Source organism: Coregonus lavaretus (genome assembly GCF_964263955.1).
Source record: "Coregonus lavaretus genome assembly, contig: HAP1_SCAFFOLD_55, whole genome shotgun sequence".
Classification (NCBI taxonomy): domain Eukaryota; kingdom Metazoa; phylum Chordata; class Actinopteri; order Salmoniformes; family Salmonidae; genus Coregonus; species Coregonus lavaretus.
The window spans coordinates 3,753,746-3,773,822 of NW_028161934.1; the positions used below are offsets into that span (position 1 = coordinate 3,753,746).

General features: G+C 40.8%; 1 protein-coding gene and 1 long non-coding RNA gene across 3 annotated transcripts; one reads left to right on the top strand and one right to left on the bottom strand.

The window, feature by feature from the left end:
* Positions 1 to 7,088: 7,088 nt before the first annotated feature.
* Positions 7,089 to 9,530, top strand: LOC311119859. Of its 2 annotated transcripts, none has more exons than XR_014612033.1 (3): positions 7,089 to 7,231; positions 7,617 to 7,676; positions 9,497 to 9,530. It is a non-coding gene; the product is annotated as an uncharacterized lncRNA (long non-coding RNA). The 2 variants fall into 2 exon arrangements; XR_014612034.1 differs by lacking the exon at positions 9,497 to 9,530 and adding an exon at positions 8,356 to 8,558.
* Positions 9,531 to 16,271: 6,741 nt separating this feature from the next.
* Positions 16,272 to 19,334, bottom strand: LOC311119893 (uncharacterized protein; the record flags this gene model as incomplete). Its single annotated transcript, XM_084194543.1, has 2 exons — positions 16,272 to 17,679; positions 19,169 to 19,334. Coding segments are annotated over 2 exons (1,533 nt in total), but the record flags the coding sequence as incomplete, so codon positions are not given.
* Between the last annotated feature and the right edge of the window lie 743 nt (positions 19,335 to 20,077).

A 20,077-nucleotide genomic window follows, 5' to 3' on the forward strand; every position in this document is an offset into this window, starting at 1 on the left:
AAGGTAATTTGTACATGTAGGTAGGGGTAAAGTGACTATGCATAGATAATAAACAGCGAGTAGCAGCAGTGTAAACACCAAGAGGGGAAGGGGGGGTGTCAATGTAAATAGACTGGGTAACAAATCACCAATAAAAAGTAGAATGTTAAGGTATAACATATTATCAAGTGTATTTCCAGAGTGAAGAGAAGAAGTTTGGTAGGAGACCTTACTGGCCGTAAGACACGTGTTTCTCTGTTGATTGTTTTAAACCTGTTTGATCCTCAGGACCATGACTATAACATTGAGTGTTGGGACACAGGGCAACAACATATCCTGGTCTCTTCTACATAATACAATTAAATATTTAAAAAATACATATTTAAAAAAATGAATATGCAATAAGCAATGAAAAACAAAACAAGAAAACATGAAACCACATAGCAGATGTGTGTTTTACAATTACATTTACATGCAAGCATTCGTTCCGCGTAACAAATCCCCAATAAAAAGTAGAATGGTAAGGTATAAGATATTATCAAGTGTATTTCCAGAGTGAAGAGAAGAAGTTTGGTAGGAGACCTTACTGGCCGTGAGAAAACAGAAGAGTGTGAGGTCTGTGGTTGACATGACCTATAAGTACTGATGGGCAGAGCTGGCTTCCTGCCCCCATGATGCCTCTGCCTAACAACCAACACATCATTCGCTTCTCAATAAAAATGTGTGAACATCTTTCGGAGCACACTTAATATACAATAAGGAAAGTTGAAAGATAGCACTATTAAAATCCTTTAAAATAAATGCAACAACATAATTTGACCACACTAATAGTCCTATGGCTTCTGTACTTCTGTATGTACCATCAGCTACACTAAAACCTGGTGAAGGGATTTACAATAAATATGTGAACATCTTTTAGGAGCAAACAAATTATACAAGAGGCCTATGCTCCTTATAAAAAAAGGATTGTTATAATAGATTTTAAAAATATATAATTGTGATAAGCAGAGGTTGTTGAGCAGAAAATTGATTTAATTTATTGATCAATTGAATGCATGAATACACACTTAGTATTGTTGAAAAATTATTCTACATTATACAATTACTTAATGGATAATAGGAGTTCAAGAAATAAGATACAGCTCTGAACAAACCCCCCCCCCCCCCCCCCAAATGCATATTATGCTACACAGGTTACCATGGTAATCAAACTCAGTAAACTGTTAGAGAATGGGAGATGGATGACTCTTTACAAGATGTTTTCTATTGAAACTTTATTTAGGGTTCTTGAACCATTGCCGGAGAGGAGGGAGATGAAAGAAAACATGTTTGTGCTTTCTGGTGTTTTTTCAGTGACCCTGGATGAGCATGTGGAGGAGCAAAATGTGGAGGAGCAAAAATGATGAAAACTAGGCCTAGACATTTTATACAGCACAGCAGACCTATACTGTTAAAAGGAAACCAGACACACCGGATCCATCGTGGAAACTATTGTTTCTTCAGCGTTTCTTCCTAAGACAAGAAATGTGTAGGCTACAGTACAGTTACTATGTTGTCACAGTGTTCAGATAAGGATTAGGGAGTTGCTGGGAGAGAATTCCAGTCTCAAGGCTGCAACTGATGCACCCCTAGACCAGAGCAATCAAACATCTATTTAAATATCCAAGCTCAATTACATTATGACAACATAACATCTCACATCTCATTTAACTGACTTCAGAAAGTTCCTGGATAAAATGTTTCCTGATCTATAAAAGTCGAGTAAAGTCAACAAAACGTTCAACATCAACCCTTTCACTAAGAATCCTGTTGTCTGCTATCGTCTACTTTTACCTGACAGCAACTTGGAACAGAGTTCTATATTAGTCCAGATGTTCTCAAGGCTGTTGTTGCATCTCCCTCCCTTCAGCCTTAGAAACATAAAGATAGACAACAAACACACTTTATAACTGGTGAAAAACTACAACTGATACTTCAATTAAGCAGGAAAAAGTACTTATTATAACAGATGTGTAGCACTGTAAGACACGTGTTTCTCTGTTAATATACAATAAGGAAAGCTGAAAGAAATCCCAATTAAAATACGTTAAAATAAATGCAACAACATCATTTGACCACACTAATAGGCCTATGGCTTCTGTATTTCCGTATGTCCCATCAGCTACACTAAAACCTGGTGAAGGGTTTTACAATAAATATGTGAACATCTTTTAGGAGCAAACTAATTATACAAGAGGCCTATGGTCCTTAAATTTTGTTGATTATTATTAAAGTTTTAAAAAACGTTGACGTTGTTGAGCAGATAATATATTTAATTTATTGATCTATTGAATACATGAATATACACCTAGTATTGTTGAAACATTATTCTACATTATACAATTATTTAATGGATAATAGGAGTTAATGAAATAAGATACAGCCCTGAATACCCCCACCCCACAACACACATAGCACTCCTACTCCTAGACGCTTGACACATATCGATCCAGAGCTTCATATTATGCTACACAGGTTACCGTGGTAATCAGACATAGTAAACTGTTAGAGAATGGGAGATGGATGACTCTTTACAATATGTTTTCTATTGAAACTTTATTTAGGGATCAGGAACTGTTGCCGGAGAAGAAGGAGATGAAAGAAAACATGTTTGTGCTTTCTGGTGTTTTTTCAATGACCCTGAATGAGCAAAGCCCTTTCCACATAGACAGGAGTAAGGTTTCTCTCCAGTGTGTGAGAGCTGGTGTGTTGTCAGGTGTCCTGAAATCCTGAAACTCTTCCCACACTGATCACAGCTATAAGGCTTCTCTCCTGTGTGTATGCGCTGGTGTATAGTCAGGTGTGCTGATTGATTGAAGCTCTTCCCACACTGATCACAGCTATAAGGCTTCTCTCCTGTGTGTATGCGTTGGTGTGTAGTCAGGGCTCCTGATTCGTTGAAGCTCTTCCCACACTGATCACAGCTATAAGGCTTCTCTCCTGTGTGTATGCGCTGGTGTGTAGTAAGGTGTCCTGACTGATTGAAGCTCTTCCCACACTGATCACAGCTATAAGGCTTCTTCTCTCCTGTGTGTATGCGTTGGTGTGTAATCAGGGATCCTGAATGATTGAAGCTCATCCCACACTGACCACAGCTATAAGGCTTCTCTCCTGTGTGTATGCGTTGGTGTGTAGTCAGGTTTCCTGACTTCCTGAAACTCGTCCCACACTGACCACAGCTATAAGGCTTCTCTCCTGTGTGTATGCGTTGGTGTGTAGTCAGGTTTCCTGACTTCCTGAAACTCGTCCCACACTGATCACAGCTATAAGGCTTCTCTCCTGTGTGTATGCGTTGGTGTGTAATCAGGGATCCTGAATGATTGAAGCTCATCCCACACTGACCACAGCTATAAGGCTTCTCTCCTGTGTGTATGCGTTGGTGTGTAGTCAGGTTTCCTGACTTCCTGAAACTCGTCCCACACTGATCACAGGTATAAGGCTTCTCTCCTGTGTGTATGCGTTGGTGTGTAGTCAGGGATCCTGAATGATTGAAGCTCATCCCACACTGATCACAGCTATAAGGCTTCTCTCCTGTGTGTATGCGTTGGTGTGCAGTCAGTGTGGAATCTCGCGCAAAACTCTTCCCACACTGATCACAGCTATAAGGCTTCTCTCCTGTGTGTATGCGTTGGTGTGTAGTCAGGGCTCCTGATTGATTGAAGCTCTTCCCACACTGATCACAGCTATAAGGCTTCTCTCCTGTGTGTATGCGTTGGTGTGTAGTCAGGTGTCCTGACTTCCTGAAGCTCTTCCCACACTGATCACAGGTATAAGGCTTCTCTCCTGTGTGTATGCGTTGGTGTGTAGTCAGGTGTCCTGACCTCCTGAAACTCATCCCACACTGATCACAGCTATAAGGCTTCTCTCTTGTGTGTATTCGTTGGTGTGTAGTCAGGTGTCCTGACATCCTGAAACTCTTCCCACAGTGATCACAGCTATAAGGCTTCTCTCCTGTGTGTATGCATTTGTGTGTAGTATTGGCTCCTGATTGATTGAAGCATTTCCCACAATCAAAGCAGGGGTAAGGCCTCTCCCCTGTATGAATTATCTGGCGAGATTTTAAGGTTTTAGATGCAGCGAAACGATTCCCACGCTGAGAGCAGTGGTACGGTTTCTCTCCGGTGTGAATCCGCTGGTGAGCTATCAATTCCTTCTGCTTAGCAAAACTCTTCCCACAGTCAGAGCAGCAGTGGTGAGGTTTCTTCCCTTTACGTCTCTGCTGATGTTTCTTGAGGTGTTCTGATCTGGAGAGACTGTTCTCTGTCTTGTCAGCATCGTGATGTTGTTGAAGCTCACCAGATGATAAGCCCCTGCCACTGAGAGGGCAACGATTAAGGCTGTCCCCTATGAACCGAAGACATTGAATAGTTAGGTTTTTGCAAACATGGGTCCATAAACAGATGGGTCATTCCACAAAATGAATGCCTTTTGCATCCCTTTGATATTCTTTCAGTAGAAATTGTGCACCAATATTCAATTTGAAATCTCTGTTATATTAAATAAAGTGCCCTTTAATACAGAACACATGGAGAATTCAATTAATACGATTTTTTATATGAATAAAGACTTGCTAATGTGACAATTCTGCATTTTGAAAAGTCCCTCCATCAAGCCTGTGTAACTTCTAGAAAGATTTTAACCCACCTAATACAATCATTTCTCCAAGTTTTACCATCATTGAGTACGGTTACAAGTGCAGAATAATACGATTAATTTAAATAGTCAATTGGTATAAGAATTTGATTTAAACCTTGACATGCTTTGAATGAAGAACAATTTTCCTAATAATCCTGTTTACATGGACTCATCTGAAATTGCCAATCAAAATAAACATTCTACCACAGCCACCATGTATTTTTTTTAAGCATATTTAATTCTGAGTTTGGACAAATAAAGTTTGTATGTGAAATCTATTTCGAAGCTGCATATTTTCAGTTTTTCCAAACTCTATGCACTCGATCAAATGAAGGAAGCTTGCGCGGCTTGTGCTAGCACATGCACAGATTAAATACACAGCTATAACTCTGATTAAAGCGTTTACATGTCCTAATAATTCTAAACATTGCTCAGAAAACCAGGTGTCTTTAAGGCGTATGCTTACTTCGGTTATGACCTCACGGCAATTAAGATAAGCAGAGTAAGGTGTTTACATGACTAATGCCATACTCGGCCTACTGCCATAATCAGTTGAATCGGAAATTATTATTAGTGTGCATGTAAAGCCCTAGTTATTTGGTTACTTTGAAAGTCATTTCTAAACATTATTTATTTCATGTGATTAGTTATTAATTTACGCCTGTCCCCTCATGTTAAGGTCAACCCTGTTACATGAACTGAACACTTGTTTTAAACTGATCCCAAATTTTTTTTGCAAAATGCTTTTTTATTTAGTTGAACATGTGCTCTTTATGACAGAATGTTAAAATGAAGTGAAATCTTTCTTCTTTTTTACCACGTTACACTTCTCAAAATTGGGTGGAATGACCAGATATTTTCATCAATATATAATGAATCAATGAATTGTTACAGAAGCAGACTGTAGTCTAATCCATACACCATGGTTCTTACTTAATGAAATCAAATCTCCATGTTCCTCTTCTCCTTCTCCTCTCTCAGTTCCACTCTGCCCCGGTGTTTTCCTGCAGTCGACCAGACACAGCAGTAAAGTACCGGGAGGCGGTCGACCTGGGGTCTCCGGGAGAGTGGAGGGGGACGGGCTAGATTTGTCCTGTTGGCGGCAAGAAGTATTCTACATAGATTAACACTAAACCAAATATTTTATTAATTCAGTCTAAACCTCTGATTTGGGTGTATCCCTCGAATATCTAATTTTTCCTGAAATGTTCAATTGTTCACTACAACCCACAAATCTAAGAGCATTGGATTGGTGGAGGCATGGGCTAGTTTCCACCATATTTCTTATACCAGTCATTTCCTTTCAAACAGCGACTAAGAGGCAAAGCGAGAGGGATAACTGGGCCCAAAATCTGGTTTATGCCTTATTTGATCGAACATAAATTTCGTAACGATTAGGTTGTTAGGAGTGTATTGGTAAAAGTAGGACACCTGACATCCTGGCAACTTTGAGGGGGAAAAAACACTTATCTGGGAGTAGTGCCTGGTCGTCACTAGTTACCACAAACAAAGGTATAAACCACGCCCATTACTACAATCAATTTTACTAAAATTAGATTATAACCATAACCTTAACCAAACTTCTAACTTCATGCCTAACACTAAATAAATACAAATACTATATATTCGTGGCTGTGGTAACTAGTGGAAACCCGATTATCTGCCCTCTCATTGGCTCATCTTGCCTCTTCCCCATTCCATTTTTGAAGACATTTATTTTCTTCGTTAGAGCGGCCACTTGAGTATCTGGTCAAATAATGGATAATGTGTTCGAAATCAGTGAAGGAATGTGAACACTTTGGGAGAAAGGAGAGATAATAAGGTCAGAGTCACAGATTCCTAAATATGATATAGTAGTAGGCTACTTTGTTGAAGGAAAAAAAATCCCAACAACCGTAATTTTTTGTGTGCAGCCGTTTAAACCGAACACAGGAATGTGGAGGATCAAATTTGATGAAAACTAGACCTAGACATTTTATACAATACAGCAGGCCTATACTGTTAAAACCAGACTTACCCGATCCATTGTGGGAGCTACTGTTTCTTTGTATGACATTAAATGTTGTAGGCTACAGTACAGTTAGACTACTTTGTTGTAGTGTTCAGATAATGACTAGGTAGTTGCCGAGAGAAAATGACATTCTCAAGGCTGCAACGGATGCGCCCCTAGACTAGAGCAATCAAACATCAAAACTGAATTAAGTTAGGACAAATAAACGTCTCATGTAGCCTAATCTTACTTCAGAAAGTTCCTGGATAACATTTTACGTGATCTATAAAAGTCGAGTAATGTCAAGAAAACGTTCAACAACACCCCCTTTCACTAAGAATCCTGTTGTCTGCTATCGTCTACTTTAACCTGACAACCATTTGGAACACATTCACAAAGAGAGAGTATCTCAACAGGCCTATTTCTCCTGAGGGGGTGTCTGGGAATGACTGGTTCCGGTTATTCGCTGCTGCTATAATGGCAGCTGCTGTACACTACCAGTACAGATAGGACAACGAGCTATTTATACAAGTCTTTACAACGGGTGCATCCGTTTATTAATAAGTAATTCTACGGTCAAAAATAAACGTAAGTCTTTCTTCTAAAATAAGCTACAGCCAAATATACTGTATGTATAACTAACCCCCTTCTGTCTATGTATATAACTTGTATACAATAAAATAAAGTTGTTATTTCAAAATAACAGTAAACATAATGCTTTATAGCTACAATATAGCTAACGTTAGCTAGCTAATGACAAGCTCATCTCTGCTGCCTGGATGCTTTCACGTTTCTCTCGTCTGGATGTATTGCTGCTAGCTACCACATGGACAAGCAGTAGCCTACTGCAGTAGTAAGACTACACCAATTACCAATATTTTACTTTTACACTACACAAATATATGAGAACAGTCAGCCCTCGAATGCTAGCTAACTAACGTTAGCATTGACACTGTCTGTGTGCGGACTACAGGTTTGGAGGCCACTCTAAAGATGAACCCTCTATCCTGACACCTCTGGAGCAGTGCTGCAGGTAAAACATGGGTGCATGCAGTGACATGTAAATCTTGAGGGGGTCAAAATAAATAACAAAGTGGGATGCACCCATGTTTTACCTGCAGCACTGCTCCAGAGGTGTCAGGATAGAGGGTTCATCTTTAGAGTGGCCTCCAAACCTGTAGTCCGCACACAGACAGTGTCAATGCTAACGTTAGTTAGCTAGCATTCGAGGGCTGACTGTTCTCATATATAAGCAAAGCCACAACACTAAACAATACATTAATTGCACTATACCTGTGACAAACGGTGCCCACAAACTGTTAGGGCCTGCATAAAGCTGTCCCAACAGCAGAGTCCCAACACCTTACTACTGCTACACCTGGCTATCACGGAGCCTTGTCTGGCAGCGATAACAGTTCATTCAGCCTCATTTTCTGCCTTTAAAAAAAACAATGAAAGCTCTTACAATATTTGATAACATTTCCCAAAAACAGATTATAGGCTACATGGGCACGCCAAGTCAGATCAGTAGGTGAAAATAGACCAAATTATTAGGGTGAGACACGTGCTACTAACAGCTTACTACACAACATACACTTAGTATTACTTTCTTAGCTACAGCATACATATCTCCCTGGCATATTACATCATTTATGCAGCAGCATAGAATACATTTTTGGACTCGCCTTGTTGTGTTTTGCTCACTTGAACAGGAAGGTGGCGCGGCGGTCCTTCGTGGGATTTTGCAGTTCCGAGTTAACAGTTGTTTTGAGCGCGACACAAATCATGCTTAATTGACAGCATGGCCAATGTTGAATGTTTCTAATCTTAGACTTGGGACCACACAGCCACTCCACTGAATAGCAGGCTAGTGATTGCTTTGCAATGCTTGCAGTTAGCCACTGATTCCTTCCAACTTGTGTAATGTTTATGTCCAATGGCCGATGAGCACCGATACGTTGAATGTTTCTAATCTTAGACTTGGGACCACACAGCCACTCCACTGAATAGCAGGCTAGTGATTGCTTTGCAATGCTTGCAGTTAGCCACTGATTCCTTCCAACTTGTGTAATGTTTATGTCCAATGGCCGATGAGCACCGATACGTTTTATCTATAATTTCTCTTCATTATTTCTCTTTCTATGACAAGGATTAAGGAGGATTTGCCAGTAGATTGTCGACTTGATTCATGATGATGACTGCTAGCTAAGATTTTGAAAGTATGATGTTGACATGATCAGTCCAATCAAAGCCACTGTAGATATAACGTGTTTTGACGTCATTTTATCTGTGGCCAATGACCTTGAGCGTTCTTGGATGGGCACTTCTAATGTAACTCTATGGCAGCACCCAAGGGGCTTGAATTTGAGGTCTATGCTTAGACTTGGCGGTGATGTAGTGTCCCCATGAGTGACAGAACACTGAGCCAATCACGGCGCAACGCTCCGTATTTTCTGCACTGCCTTACTTAAGAAAACAAAAAAGAGACCATGTTAGTATGCAGCTTTATTAACTCAATTATATATTTTACATTGTTTGCAAACTGATATTTAACACGTATTAATGCCAAAATAACATGCAAAACAGGCTAGCCCCCCCCCCCCAAAAAAAAAATATATATACGTTTATTTTTTTGGGGGGGGGTTAAAAATGTGGGGCTCAAAACAGGCTCTGCCCCACCTGCCCTGAATGACGGGTCACCACTGGGTGCATGATTAAGTTGTGTTATAATGAATATATATACTCATATGTATAGCAGCTAGAGGAAAGAACATGATAAATGTAAAATATAATTTATTCCTCTTCTTTCTCAACTTCCACTCCATTTCTCTCTCGCTCTCTTTCTCCCTCTAGGATTCATCGCTCCACCCTCCTGCGTGTCTACGTCTCCTCTCCCTGCTCCAGTACAGTCTGTGACGTCATGAGGGACTCTCTTTTCCACGATCCTCTATTCTCCGTGGCCCCTCTCTGAGCTGCACCTCTCTGCCCTGGACCGTCGCCTAGCGACCGTGCTCAGAACTGTGAGCCGTTGCCAGGAAGGACAGTGTAGCCGCCATGGAGGCGAGGATGATGTCACTCATTATATGACCTTCGTTACACCTGTGACACATGCAGGGTACACTCTTAGAAAAAAGGGTTATTTGGCTGTCCCCATAGGAGAACCCTTTTGGGTTATACATGGAACCCAAGAGGTTCTACCTGAAACCGAAAGGGGTTCTTCAAAGGTTTCTTCTATGGAGAAAGCCGAAGAACCCTTTAAGGTTCTAGATAGCACAATTTTTTTGTAAGAGTGTAGTGTTGCCACGCACACTTCACGACAACACTTCAACCGTCAAAAGAAATTGTCACGACGCATGACTATGTCGAATATGATTTGTGTGACTTCATTGCGTCGGCAATCCACAAGAGTGACACGATGACATTTGGAGTTCCTGGTATCATTTGTTTGGCTTCTAACTGTTAGAGAAGATAGCTGCATCCCAAATGTCAACCAACATTATATAGAGAGTAGGATGCCATTTCAGACAGACTATTTATTTGTAGGTCTATTCTAGTCTGGTGAATGGATGTGATGTTTAAATCACTGTGTACATGTATTGTTAGGCCTCATTAAATAAAGCTGATTATATTGTGTTATTTAATACATGGAGCGTACTTGGTGAAATCAAGCCCAGCATATACTTTTGTTTAAAAAGGGATAGTTTCACCCAAAATCATTCTCATGATAAATATTGCATTTTGCAAAAAATCTAAACAATTTCTATGTTAATTGCTAGATGTGTATGAAGGCCAGATTCAGACTTGAGATATGTAGACTTAACATGGACAAGTCAATAAAACATGGACATTAGGCAATACTTTGGGACTTAAGTCGATGTTAAGTTCTCAAGTCTGAATCGTGTCTGACGTGAACAACAGTGTGGGTGGATAGTCTTGTACATTCATGAAGTTACAGAAATTATTTCCCAGTTTGTTTTGCCATGACCCATCACACTCTACAACATTATGGGCAACAGTTCCCTCTTGCTAAAACACACTCAAAGAGGTAAAAACAACCAGTGCAATGACCAGTTTGGTATATTATCTTGTTCCCTTTGAGATATACAAAGCAAAGCTTTTAGCCACAGCTCAGTCTCAAGCCATGAGCCCGCAACCCATGTAGAAATGTTCCAAGCTCTATAGTATACTATATTAAACCCTATAGTAGACCCTATGGTATACTATATTAAACCTTACTGTAGACCCTATAGTAAAATACACTGCTCAAAAAAATAAAGGGAACACTTAAACAACACAATGTAACTCCAAGTCAATCACACTTCTGTGAAATCAAACTGTCCACTTAGGAAGCAACACTGATTGACAATACATTTCACATGCTGTTGTGCAAATGGAATAGACAACAGGTGGAAATTATAGGCAATTAGCAAGACACCCCCAATAAAGGACTGGTTTTGCAGGTGGTGACCACAGACCACTTCTCAGTTCCTATGCTTCCTGGCTGATGTTTTGGTCACTTTTGAATGCTGGCGGTGCTTTCACTCTAGTGGTAGCATGAGACGGAGTCTACAAACCACACAAGTGGCTCAGGTAGTGCAGCTCATCCAGGATGGCACATCAATGCGAGCTGTGGCAAGAAGGTTTACTGTGTCTGTCAGCGTAGTGTCCAGAGCATGGAGGCGCTACCAGGAGACAGGCCAGTACATCAGGAGATGTGGAGGAGGCCGTAGGAGGGCAACAACCCAGCAGCAGGACTGCTACCTCCAACTTTGTGCAAGGAGGAGCAGGAGGAGCACTGCCAGAGCCCTGCAAAATCACCTCCAGCAGGCCACAAATGTGCATGTGTCTGCTCAAACGGTCAGAAACAGACTTCATGAGGGTGGTATGAGGGCCCGGCGTCCACAGGTGGGGGTTGTGCTTACAGCCCAACACCGTGCAGGACGTTTGGCATTTGCCAGAGAACACCAAGATTGGCAAATTCGCCACTGGCGCCCTGTGCTCTTCACAGATGAAAGCAGGTTCACATTGAGCACGTGACAGACGTGACAGAGTCTGGAGACGCTGTGGAGAACGTTCTGCTGCCTGCAACATCCTCCAGCATGACCGGTTTGGCGGTGGGTCAGTCATGGTGTGGGGTGGCATTTCTTTGGGGGGCCGCACAGCCCTCCATGTGCTCGCCAGAGGTAGCCTGACTGCCATTAGGTACCTAGATGAGATCCTCAGACCCCTTGTGAGACCATATGCTGGTGCGGTTGGCCCTGGGTTCCTCCTAATGCAAGACAATGCTAGACCTCATGTGGCTGGAGTGTGTCAGCAGTTCCTGCAAGAGGAAGGCATTGATGCTATGGACTGGCCCGCCCATTCCCCAGACCTGAATCCAATTGAGCACATCTGGAACATCATGTCTCGCTCCATCCACCAACGCCACGTTGCACCACAGACTGTCCAGGAGTTGGCGGATGCTTTAGTCCAGGTCTGGGAGGAGATCCCTCAGGAGACCATCCGCCACCTCATCAGGAGCATGCCCAGGCGTTGTAGGGAGGTCATACAGGCACGTGGAGGCCACACACACTACTGAGCCTCATTTTGACTTGTTTTAAGGACATTACATCAAAGTTGGATCAGCCTGTAGTGTGGTTTTCCACTTTAATTTTGAGGGTGACTCCAAATCCAGACCTCCATGGGTTGATACATTTGATTTCCATTGATCATTTTTGTGTGATTTTGTTGTCAGCACATTCAACTATGTAAAGAAAAAAGTATTTAATAAGATTATTTCATTCATTCAGATCTAGGATGTGTTCTTTTAGTGTTCCCTTTATTTTTTTGATTAGTGTACAGTGGGGAAAAAAAGTATTTAGTCAGCCACCAATTGTGCAAGTTCTCCCACTTAAAAAGATGAGAAAGGCCTGTAATTTTCATCATAGGTACACGTCAACTATGACAGACAAAATGAGAAAAAAAATCCAGAAAATCACATTGTAGGAATTTTAATGAATTTATTTGCAAATTATGGTGGAAAATAAGTACTTTTTTCCCCCACTGTATATTAAACCCTATAGTATGGTCCCATGTAGCTCAGTTGGTAGAGCATGACGCTTGCAACGCCAGGGTTGTGGGTTCGATTCCCACGGGGGACCAGTATGAATAAAAACGTATGCACTCACTAACTGTAAGTTGCTCTGGATAAGAGCATCTGCTAAATGACTAAAAAAATGTATTAAAAAAATATTAGACCCTATAGTAAACTATATTAAACCCTATAGTATACTATATTAAACCCTATATACTATATTAATATTTTATTAAATATATTATATTAGTGGTAATAATAAAAAGTAAGAATAAAAATATAAAGACTTTTACTTATATGCTGCCGACAACACAGCTTTTAAAGACAATTTCCCTGATTACAATCACATTCACGGTAAATGCTGCGAATGCCAGCTTAAGTGTTATTGCCTTTAAAATTCAACACCGCACCATAATGCAACTTTGATTGAATCCCAGGCAGAGTCATCTTGTGTTCAGGTCTTCTGGTGTTCACGTGCATCCATAATGGAACCCTATTCCCTACATAGCGCACTAGAGGGAACAAGGTACCATTTGGGACGCAAACAAGATCATCTTCTATTCAGGTCTGGTTGTAGTCTTCTTGGTTCTGGGTTTGTTGACTGTGCTATAGAGCACAGAGGGGTCCTCCTCAGCTTCTTGTGCCTGAGGTCTGTTATGAAAGGAGACGCAACATGTCATCATCAATCTTCACTTCTGGGGTCTCATTTTAAGTCATCATGTAGATGTTAACACATTTAAACCAAACAACTGCTGGTCTACTTAACATACAAGTGTTGTATGCATTCCTAATTGTCAAGCACAAGTACCATTTAATTTTAAAATTCTCTGAGATGTTGTAATGGCTGGACTTGCTGGACTTGCTCACCGGGTGGCAGCACTGGGGCAATTGAATTTCATAGCATCGTACTGGACATCCTCATCCTCTTTCTGGGGTTGAGGCAGTTGGACAGTGGAGTACAGAGGCACTTCCTGGTTATTGGAGCAAGAGAGGTGGACATTGGCGTAGTGAACATCACCCTGCTCTTCTGTGCTGCAGTAGGGGCCATGGACATGCCTGAGACATTGTCATACACTGGACTGAGTCTCCCTGGAGAGGAGAAACGACAGACAATAGAAGCATACCTTGGGACTATTCCATTGGTTCCATTGTGTCAGGCAAGATTAATCGAGCACTGATAAAAAGTTCTGAAATAAAACAAATACTTTTTGACCTCAACTCACCTGTCCATTCCCTGCTGTGTCCCTTGTGTCAGATCTGGAGGCTTTCTTCATGTTAAAAATGAATAAATAATGAATGAATCATAGAAAAACAATCAAGTTAGTAACAAATCATAATGATAAAGTGAAAGATAAATCTTAGAAAGATGCTCACCTGAACCACATGAAGCCAGAGAGACAGAGGATGAGAACCACAACTACAATTCCTAAAGCTGCATTCTTCTGTATGTCCCATCAGCTGCACTAAAACCTGGTAAAGGGGTTTACAATAAATATGTCTAGATCTTTTTTGAGCAAATGTATTCTAGAAGAGGCCTCTGGTCCATATAAAAAACAACATATAAATAAAATTAGAAGCAGATGTTGTTGAGCAGATAATGGATTCATTTATTGATCTATTGAATACATTAACACACACCTAGTATTGTTGAAACATTACTCTACATTATACAATTATTTAATGGATAATAAATCACATTTTATTTGTCACATACACGTGTTTAGCAGATGTTATAGCGGGTGTAGCGAAATGCTTGTGCTTCTAGCTCCGACAGTGCAGTAATATCTAACAAGTAATATTGAACAATTTCACAACATATACCCAATACACACGAAACTAGTAAGGAATGGGATTTAGGAATATATACATATATGGACAAGCAATGAGTTAATTAAATAAGATACAGCCTGAATACCCCCCACCCACCTCAACATCCCCCTCTACACACAAAGGCTTCACTATGACATTTTCCATGAGGACATTTGGCCATTTAAACGACACGTGTGTGCTTTCTGGTGTTTTTTCAGTGACCCTGAATGAGCGAATACAGAAGTAAGGTTTCTCTCCAGCGCGTGAGAATGAATTGACTTTAATAAGCATACTGAGTAGAACATCGTTAGATACAGTCGCAAATAGTTATATTTTTTAAGAGAAACGGGGCTGGCTGATAGGATTTAGTTCCTCGATCGCTGTTGCTGCCCAATACTCCAGTACAGTAGGTGGCCTCATGCACCATAACGTTGGATGACAACCGCCGATAAACCCCACAGAAGATGATCTATTTTCATTGTTAGGGTGGCCACTTGAGTATCTGGTCATATAATGGATAATCCCAACAAGTTTTACCGTCATGTTTTTTGTCCAGCCATTTAAACCGAACAAAGAAATGTGGAGGAGCAAAAATGATGAAAACTAGGCCTAGACATTTTATACAGCACAGCAGACCTATACTGTTAAAAGGAAACCAGACACACCGGATCCATCGTGGAAGCTATTGTTTCTTCAGCGTTTCTTCCTAAGACAAGAAATGTGTAGGCTACAGTACAGTTACTATGTTGTCACAGTGTTCAGATAAGGATTAGGGAGTTGCTGGGAGAGAATTCCAGTCTCAAGGCTGCAACTGATGCACCCCTAGACCAGAGCAATCAAACATCTATTTAAATATCCAAGCTCAATTACATTATGACAACATAACGTCTCACATCTCATTTAACTGACTTCAGAAAGTTCCTGGATAAAATTTTTCCTGATCTATAAAAGTCGAGTAAAGTCAACAAAACGTTCAACATCAACCCTTTCACTAAGAATCCTGTTGTCTGCTATCGTCTACTTTTACCTGACAGCAACTTGGAACAGAGTTCTATATTAGTCCAGATGTTCTCAAGGCTGTTGTTGCATCTCCCTCCCTTCAGCCTTAGAAACATAAAGATAGACAACAAACACACTTTATAACTGGTGAAAAACTACAACTGATACTTCAATTAAGCAGGAAAAAGTACTTATTATAACAGATGTGTAGCACTGTAAGACACGTGTTTCTCTGTTAATATACAATAAGGAAAGCTGAAAGAAATCCCAATTAAAATACGTTAAAATAAATGCAACAACATCATTTGACCACACTAATAGGCCTATGGCTTCTGTATTTCTATATGTCCCATCAGCTACACTAAAACCTGGTGAAGGGATTTAAAATAAATATGTGAACATCTTTTAGGAGCAAACTAATTATACAAGAGGCCTATGGTCCTTAAATTTTGTTGATTATTATTAAAGTTTTAAAAAACGTTGACGTTGTTGAGCAGATAATATATTTAATTTATTGATCTATTGAATACATGAATACACACCTAGTATTGTTGAAACATTATTCTACATTATACAATTATTTAATGGATAATAGGAGTTAATGAAATAAGATACAGCCCTGAATACCCCCACCCCACAACACACATAGCACTCCTAGACGCTTGACACATATCGATCCAGAGCTTCATATTATGCTACACAGGTTACCGTGGTAATCAGACTAAGTAAACTGTTAGAGAATGGGAGATGGATGACTCTTTACAAGATGTTTTCTATTGAAACTTTATTTAGGGATCAGGAACTGTTGCCGGAGAAGAAGGAGATGAAAGAAAACATGTTTGTGCTTTCTGGTGTTTTTTCAATGACCCTGAATGAGCAAAGCTCTTTCCACATAGACAGGAGTAAGGTTTCTCTCCAGTGTGTGTGAGCTGGTGTGTAGTCAGGTGTCCTGACTTCCTGAAGCTCTTCCCACACTGATTACAGCTATAAGGCTTCTCTCCTGTGTGTATGCGCTGGTGTGTAATCAGGTCTCCTGATTGATTGAAGCTCTTCCCACACTGATCACAGCTATAAGGCTTCTCTCCTGTGTGTATGCGCTGGTGTATAGTCAGGTGTGCTGATTGATTGAAGCTCTTCCCACACTGATCACAGCTATAAGGCTTCTCTCCTGTGTGTATGCGCTGGTGTAGAGTCAGGTCTCCTGATTGACTGAAGCTCTTCGCACACTGATCACAGCTATAAGGCTTCTCTCCTGTGTGTATGCGCTGGTGTTTAGTCAGGGTTCCTGAATGATTGAAGCTCTTCCCACACTGATCACAGCTATAAGGCTTCTCTCCTGTGTGTATGCGCTGGTGTATAGTCAGGTGTGCTGATTGATTGAAGCTCTTCCCACACTGATCACAGCTATAAGGCTTCTCTCCTGTGTGTATGCGCTGGTGTATAGTCAGGTCTCCTGATTGATTGAAGCTCTTCCCACACTGATCACAGCTATAAGGCTTCTCTCCTGTGTGTATGCGCTGGTGTTTAGTCAGGGTTCCTGAATGATTGAAGCTCTTCCCACACTGATCACAGCTATAAGGCTTCTCTCCTGTGTGTATGCGCTGGTGTATAGTCAGGTGTGCTGATTGATTGAAGCTCTTCCCACACTGATCACAGCTATAAGGCTTCTCTCCTGTGTGTATGCGTTGGTGTGTAGTCAGGGCTCCTGATTCGTTGAAGCTCTTCCCACACTGATCACAGCTATAAGGCTTCTCTCCTGTGTGTATGCGCTGGTGTACAGTCAGGGCTCCTGAATAATTGAAGCTCTTCCCACACTGATCACAGCTATAAGGCTTCTCTCCTGTGTGTATGCGTTGGTGTATAGTCAGGGCTCCTGATTGATTGAAGCTCTTCCCACACTGATCACAGCTATAAGGCTTCTCTCCTGTGTGAATCCGCTCGTGAATCATCAATTCCGTCTGTTTAGAAAAACTCTTCCCACAGCCAGAGCAGCGGTGGTGAGGTTTCTTCCCTATAAGTCTCTGCTTGTGTTTAGTGAGACGTTCTGATCTGGAGTGACTCTTCTGGAGAGACGTCTTGTCAGAATCGTGTTGTTGTTGAGCCTCTCCAGATGATAAGCCCTTCCCACTGAGAGAGCAACAGTTAGGGCTGTCCCCTGTGAAACAAAGATAATTAATAGCATGGACATCTGAAATCAGGCTACCTGATGGGACTTTGATAAATGCTGAAAATTGCCAATCAAAATAGACAAACTATCACAGCGACCATGTTATTTTTGATAAGCATATTTGATTCCAATTTCGGACATACAAAGTTTGTGTGTGAAAACTATTTCTAAGATGCATACTTTCAGTTTTTCCTGAACTCACTGCACTCGCACAAAATAAGGACGCTAGTGCTGCTCGTGCTGAACATGCACAGATTAAATATGCCTCAATCTGATTAAGGCGTTTATGTGTCCTAATAATTCGAAAGATTGCTCAGAAAACCAGGTGTTTTTAACAGCGTTGCTTCGATTGTCACCTTAAGCCAATTAAGATAAGCAGAGTAAGGTGTTTACATGACTAATGCCATACTCAGCCTACTGCCATAACTAGTTTAATGTCCAATTATGAGTGTGCATGTAAACATACTCATTGTAAAGCACTAGTTATTTTGTTTCTTTGACAAAGTCATTTCTGAAGATTATTATGAATGTGATTAGTAATTAATTTACGTCTGTCCCTCACTTTAAGGTCAACCCCGTTACATGAACTGAACTCTAATTTTAATATGTTGAAACTATTCCTTAAAAAATATGTTTGCAAAAGAAACATTGAACATCTAATAGTCAAATCATAGAGTAAAAGCAGGTGAGCTAGTCCTAATCTTTGTCAATTTTATTCTGTTTTGTGGTGGAAAACTTTGCAAGTAAACCCCTTCACCCATACATAGACATGCTAGAAATGTTTTAACAAGTAAAACATTTTTGGAAGATTGCATTCAAAACAACCTTCCATTCCCTCTGTCACAAGCGGTTTTATGGCTGATTTAAAGGACTATTTCACCCATGTAATGCACTGGCTTTGTTGTTTTCAGCAGTCCCCTGTTACGTTCAACCATGTCACTTTATTTGGCACATAGCACTTAGTATAGTAATAGTTTTATTCAATGTCTTGAGATTGGAAAACATGTTTATGAAGTTGAACATGTGCTATTCATGACCAAATGATAATTAGGTGAATTCTTTTTTTTATTACACTTTTAAAAATGGGTGGAACTACCCAGATTCTCATTAATATATAATTAATCAATTAATGACTAAAGTGCATAAAGATGGCAGACTTATGACATTAAGTCATTGTTTTGGCACTCTCCATTGAGTTTTGAAACTACGGTGCGCGACATTGTTCAATGTTCCAATAAATCAACACAATCTACTTTTTCAGTTTTTCAAATTGCCGGCGTCTTGAAGCTAAAATTGGGATCATGTTTACTGTGCTAATGACCATACAAAAAAAACAGTAAAGGAGAGCAATGTACAAAACAGTGAACTTAGCAAAACGAGGAATTTGTGGTAAGTACATGCGGGCCGCCATCTTTATGCACCTCCACTATTGTTACAGAAGCAGACTGTAGTCTAATCTACACACCATGGTTCTTACTTAATGAAATCAAATCTCCATCTTCCTTCTCTTCTCCTCCTCCTCTCTCAGTTCCACTCTGCCCCGGTGTTTTCCTGCAGTTGACCAGACCCAGCAGTAAAGCGGTACCGGGAGGCGTTTGACCTGGGGACTCCTGGAGGGTGGAGGGGAACGGGCTAGCTTTGTCCTGTTGGCCACAATAAATATTAAACAGTTTATCATTAAACCAAACATTTGATTAATTTAGTCTACACCTCTGACTGATTTGGGAGCATCCCTAGAATATCTAATTCTTCCTGAAATGTTCAATCATTCACTACTTCCCACAAATCTAATAGCATTGGGTTGGTGGAGGCATGGGCTAGTCAGAGTTTCCACCATATTTCTTATACCAGTCATTTCCTTTCAAAACAGGAAGAGGCGACATGTGGCTTATTTGATCAAATATACGTTTCGTAATGATTAGGTTGTTACGAGTGTACTGATAAAAGTAGGTCACGTGACATGCTGGAAACTTTGTTGAACAGGAAAGTGGGGGTGGCTGTCAGGAGACGTATTACAGACCACCTGGCTGTGTACATGGCAGAGCTGATGGCCGTACTGTTGGCCTTGCTGTGGGTGGAGGAAGTCAAGCCAGACAGAGTAGTTATATGTTCTGACTCATGTGCTGTGTTGATAAGTATGCAATCATTTAGCTCACATAGCAGGCAAGGCCTGCTATATGAGGGAATTCAAATTCATGCCTGGGTGAGACAGATGGGTGTCCATATAAGCTTTGCTTAGGTCCCGGCCCATGTGGGGGTGGAAGGGAATGAGGAAGTAGATGTGCTAGCTAAACAGGCCCTTAGGACACAGGAGGTGGAAGTGCCAATGAGCAAAGCAGAGGCTAAGGGAATGATATGGGCAGTGGTGGTGCAGGAACAGTGAAAC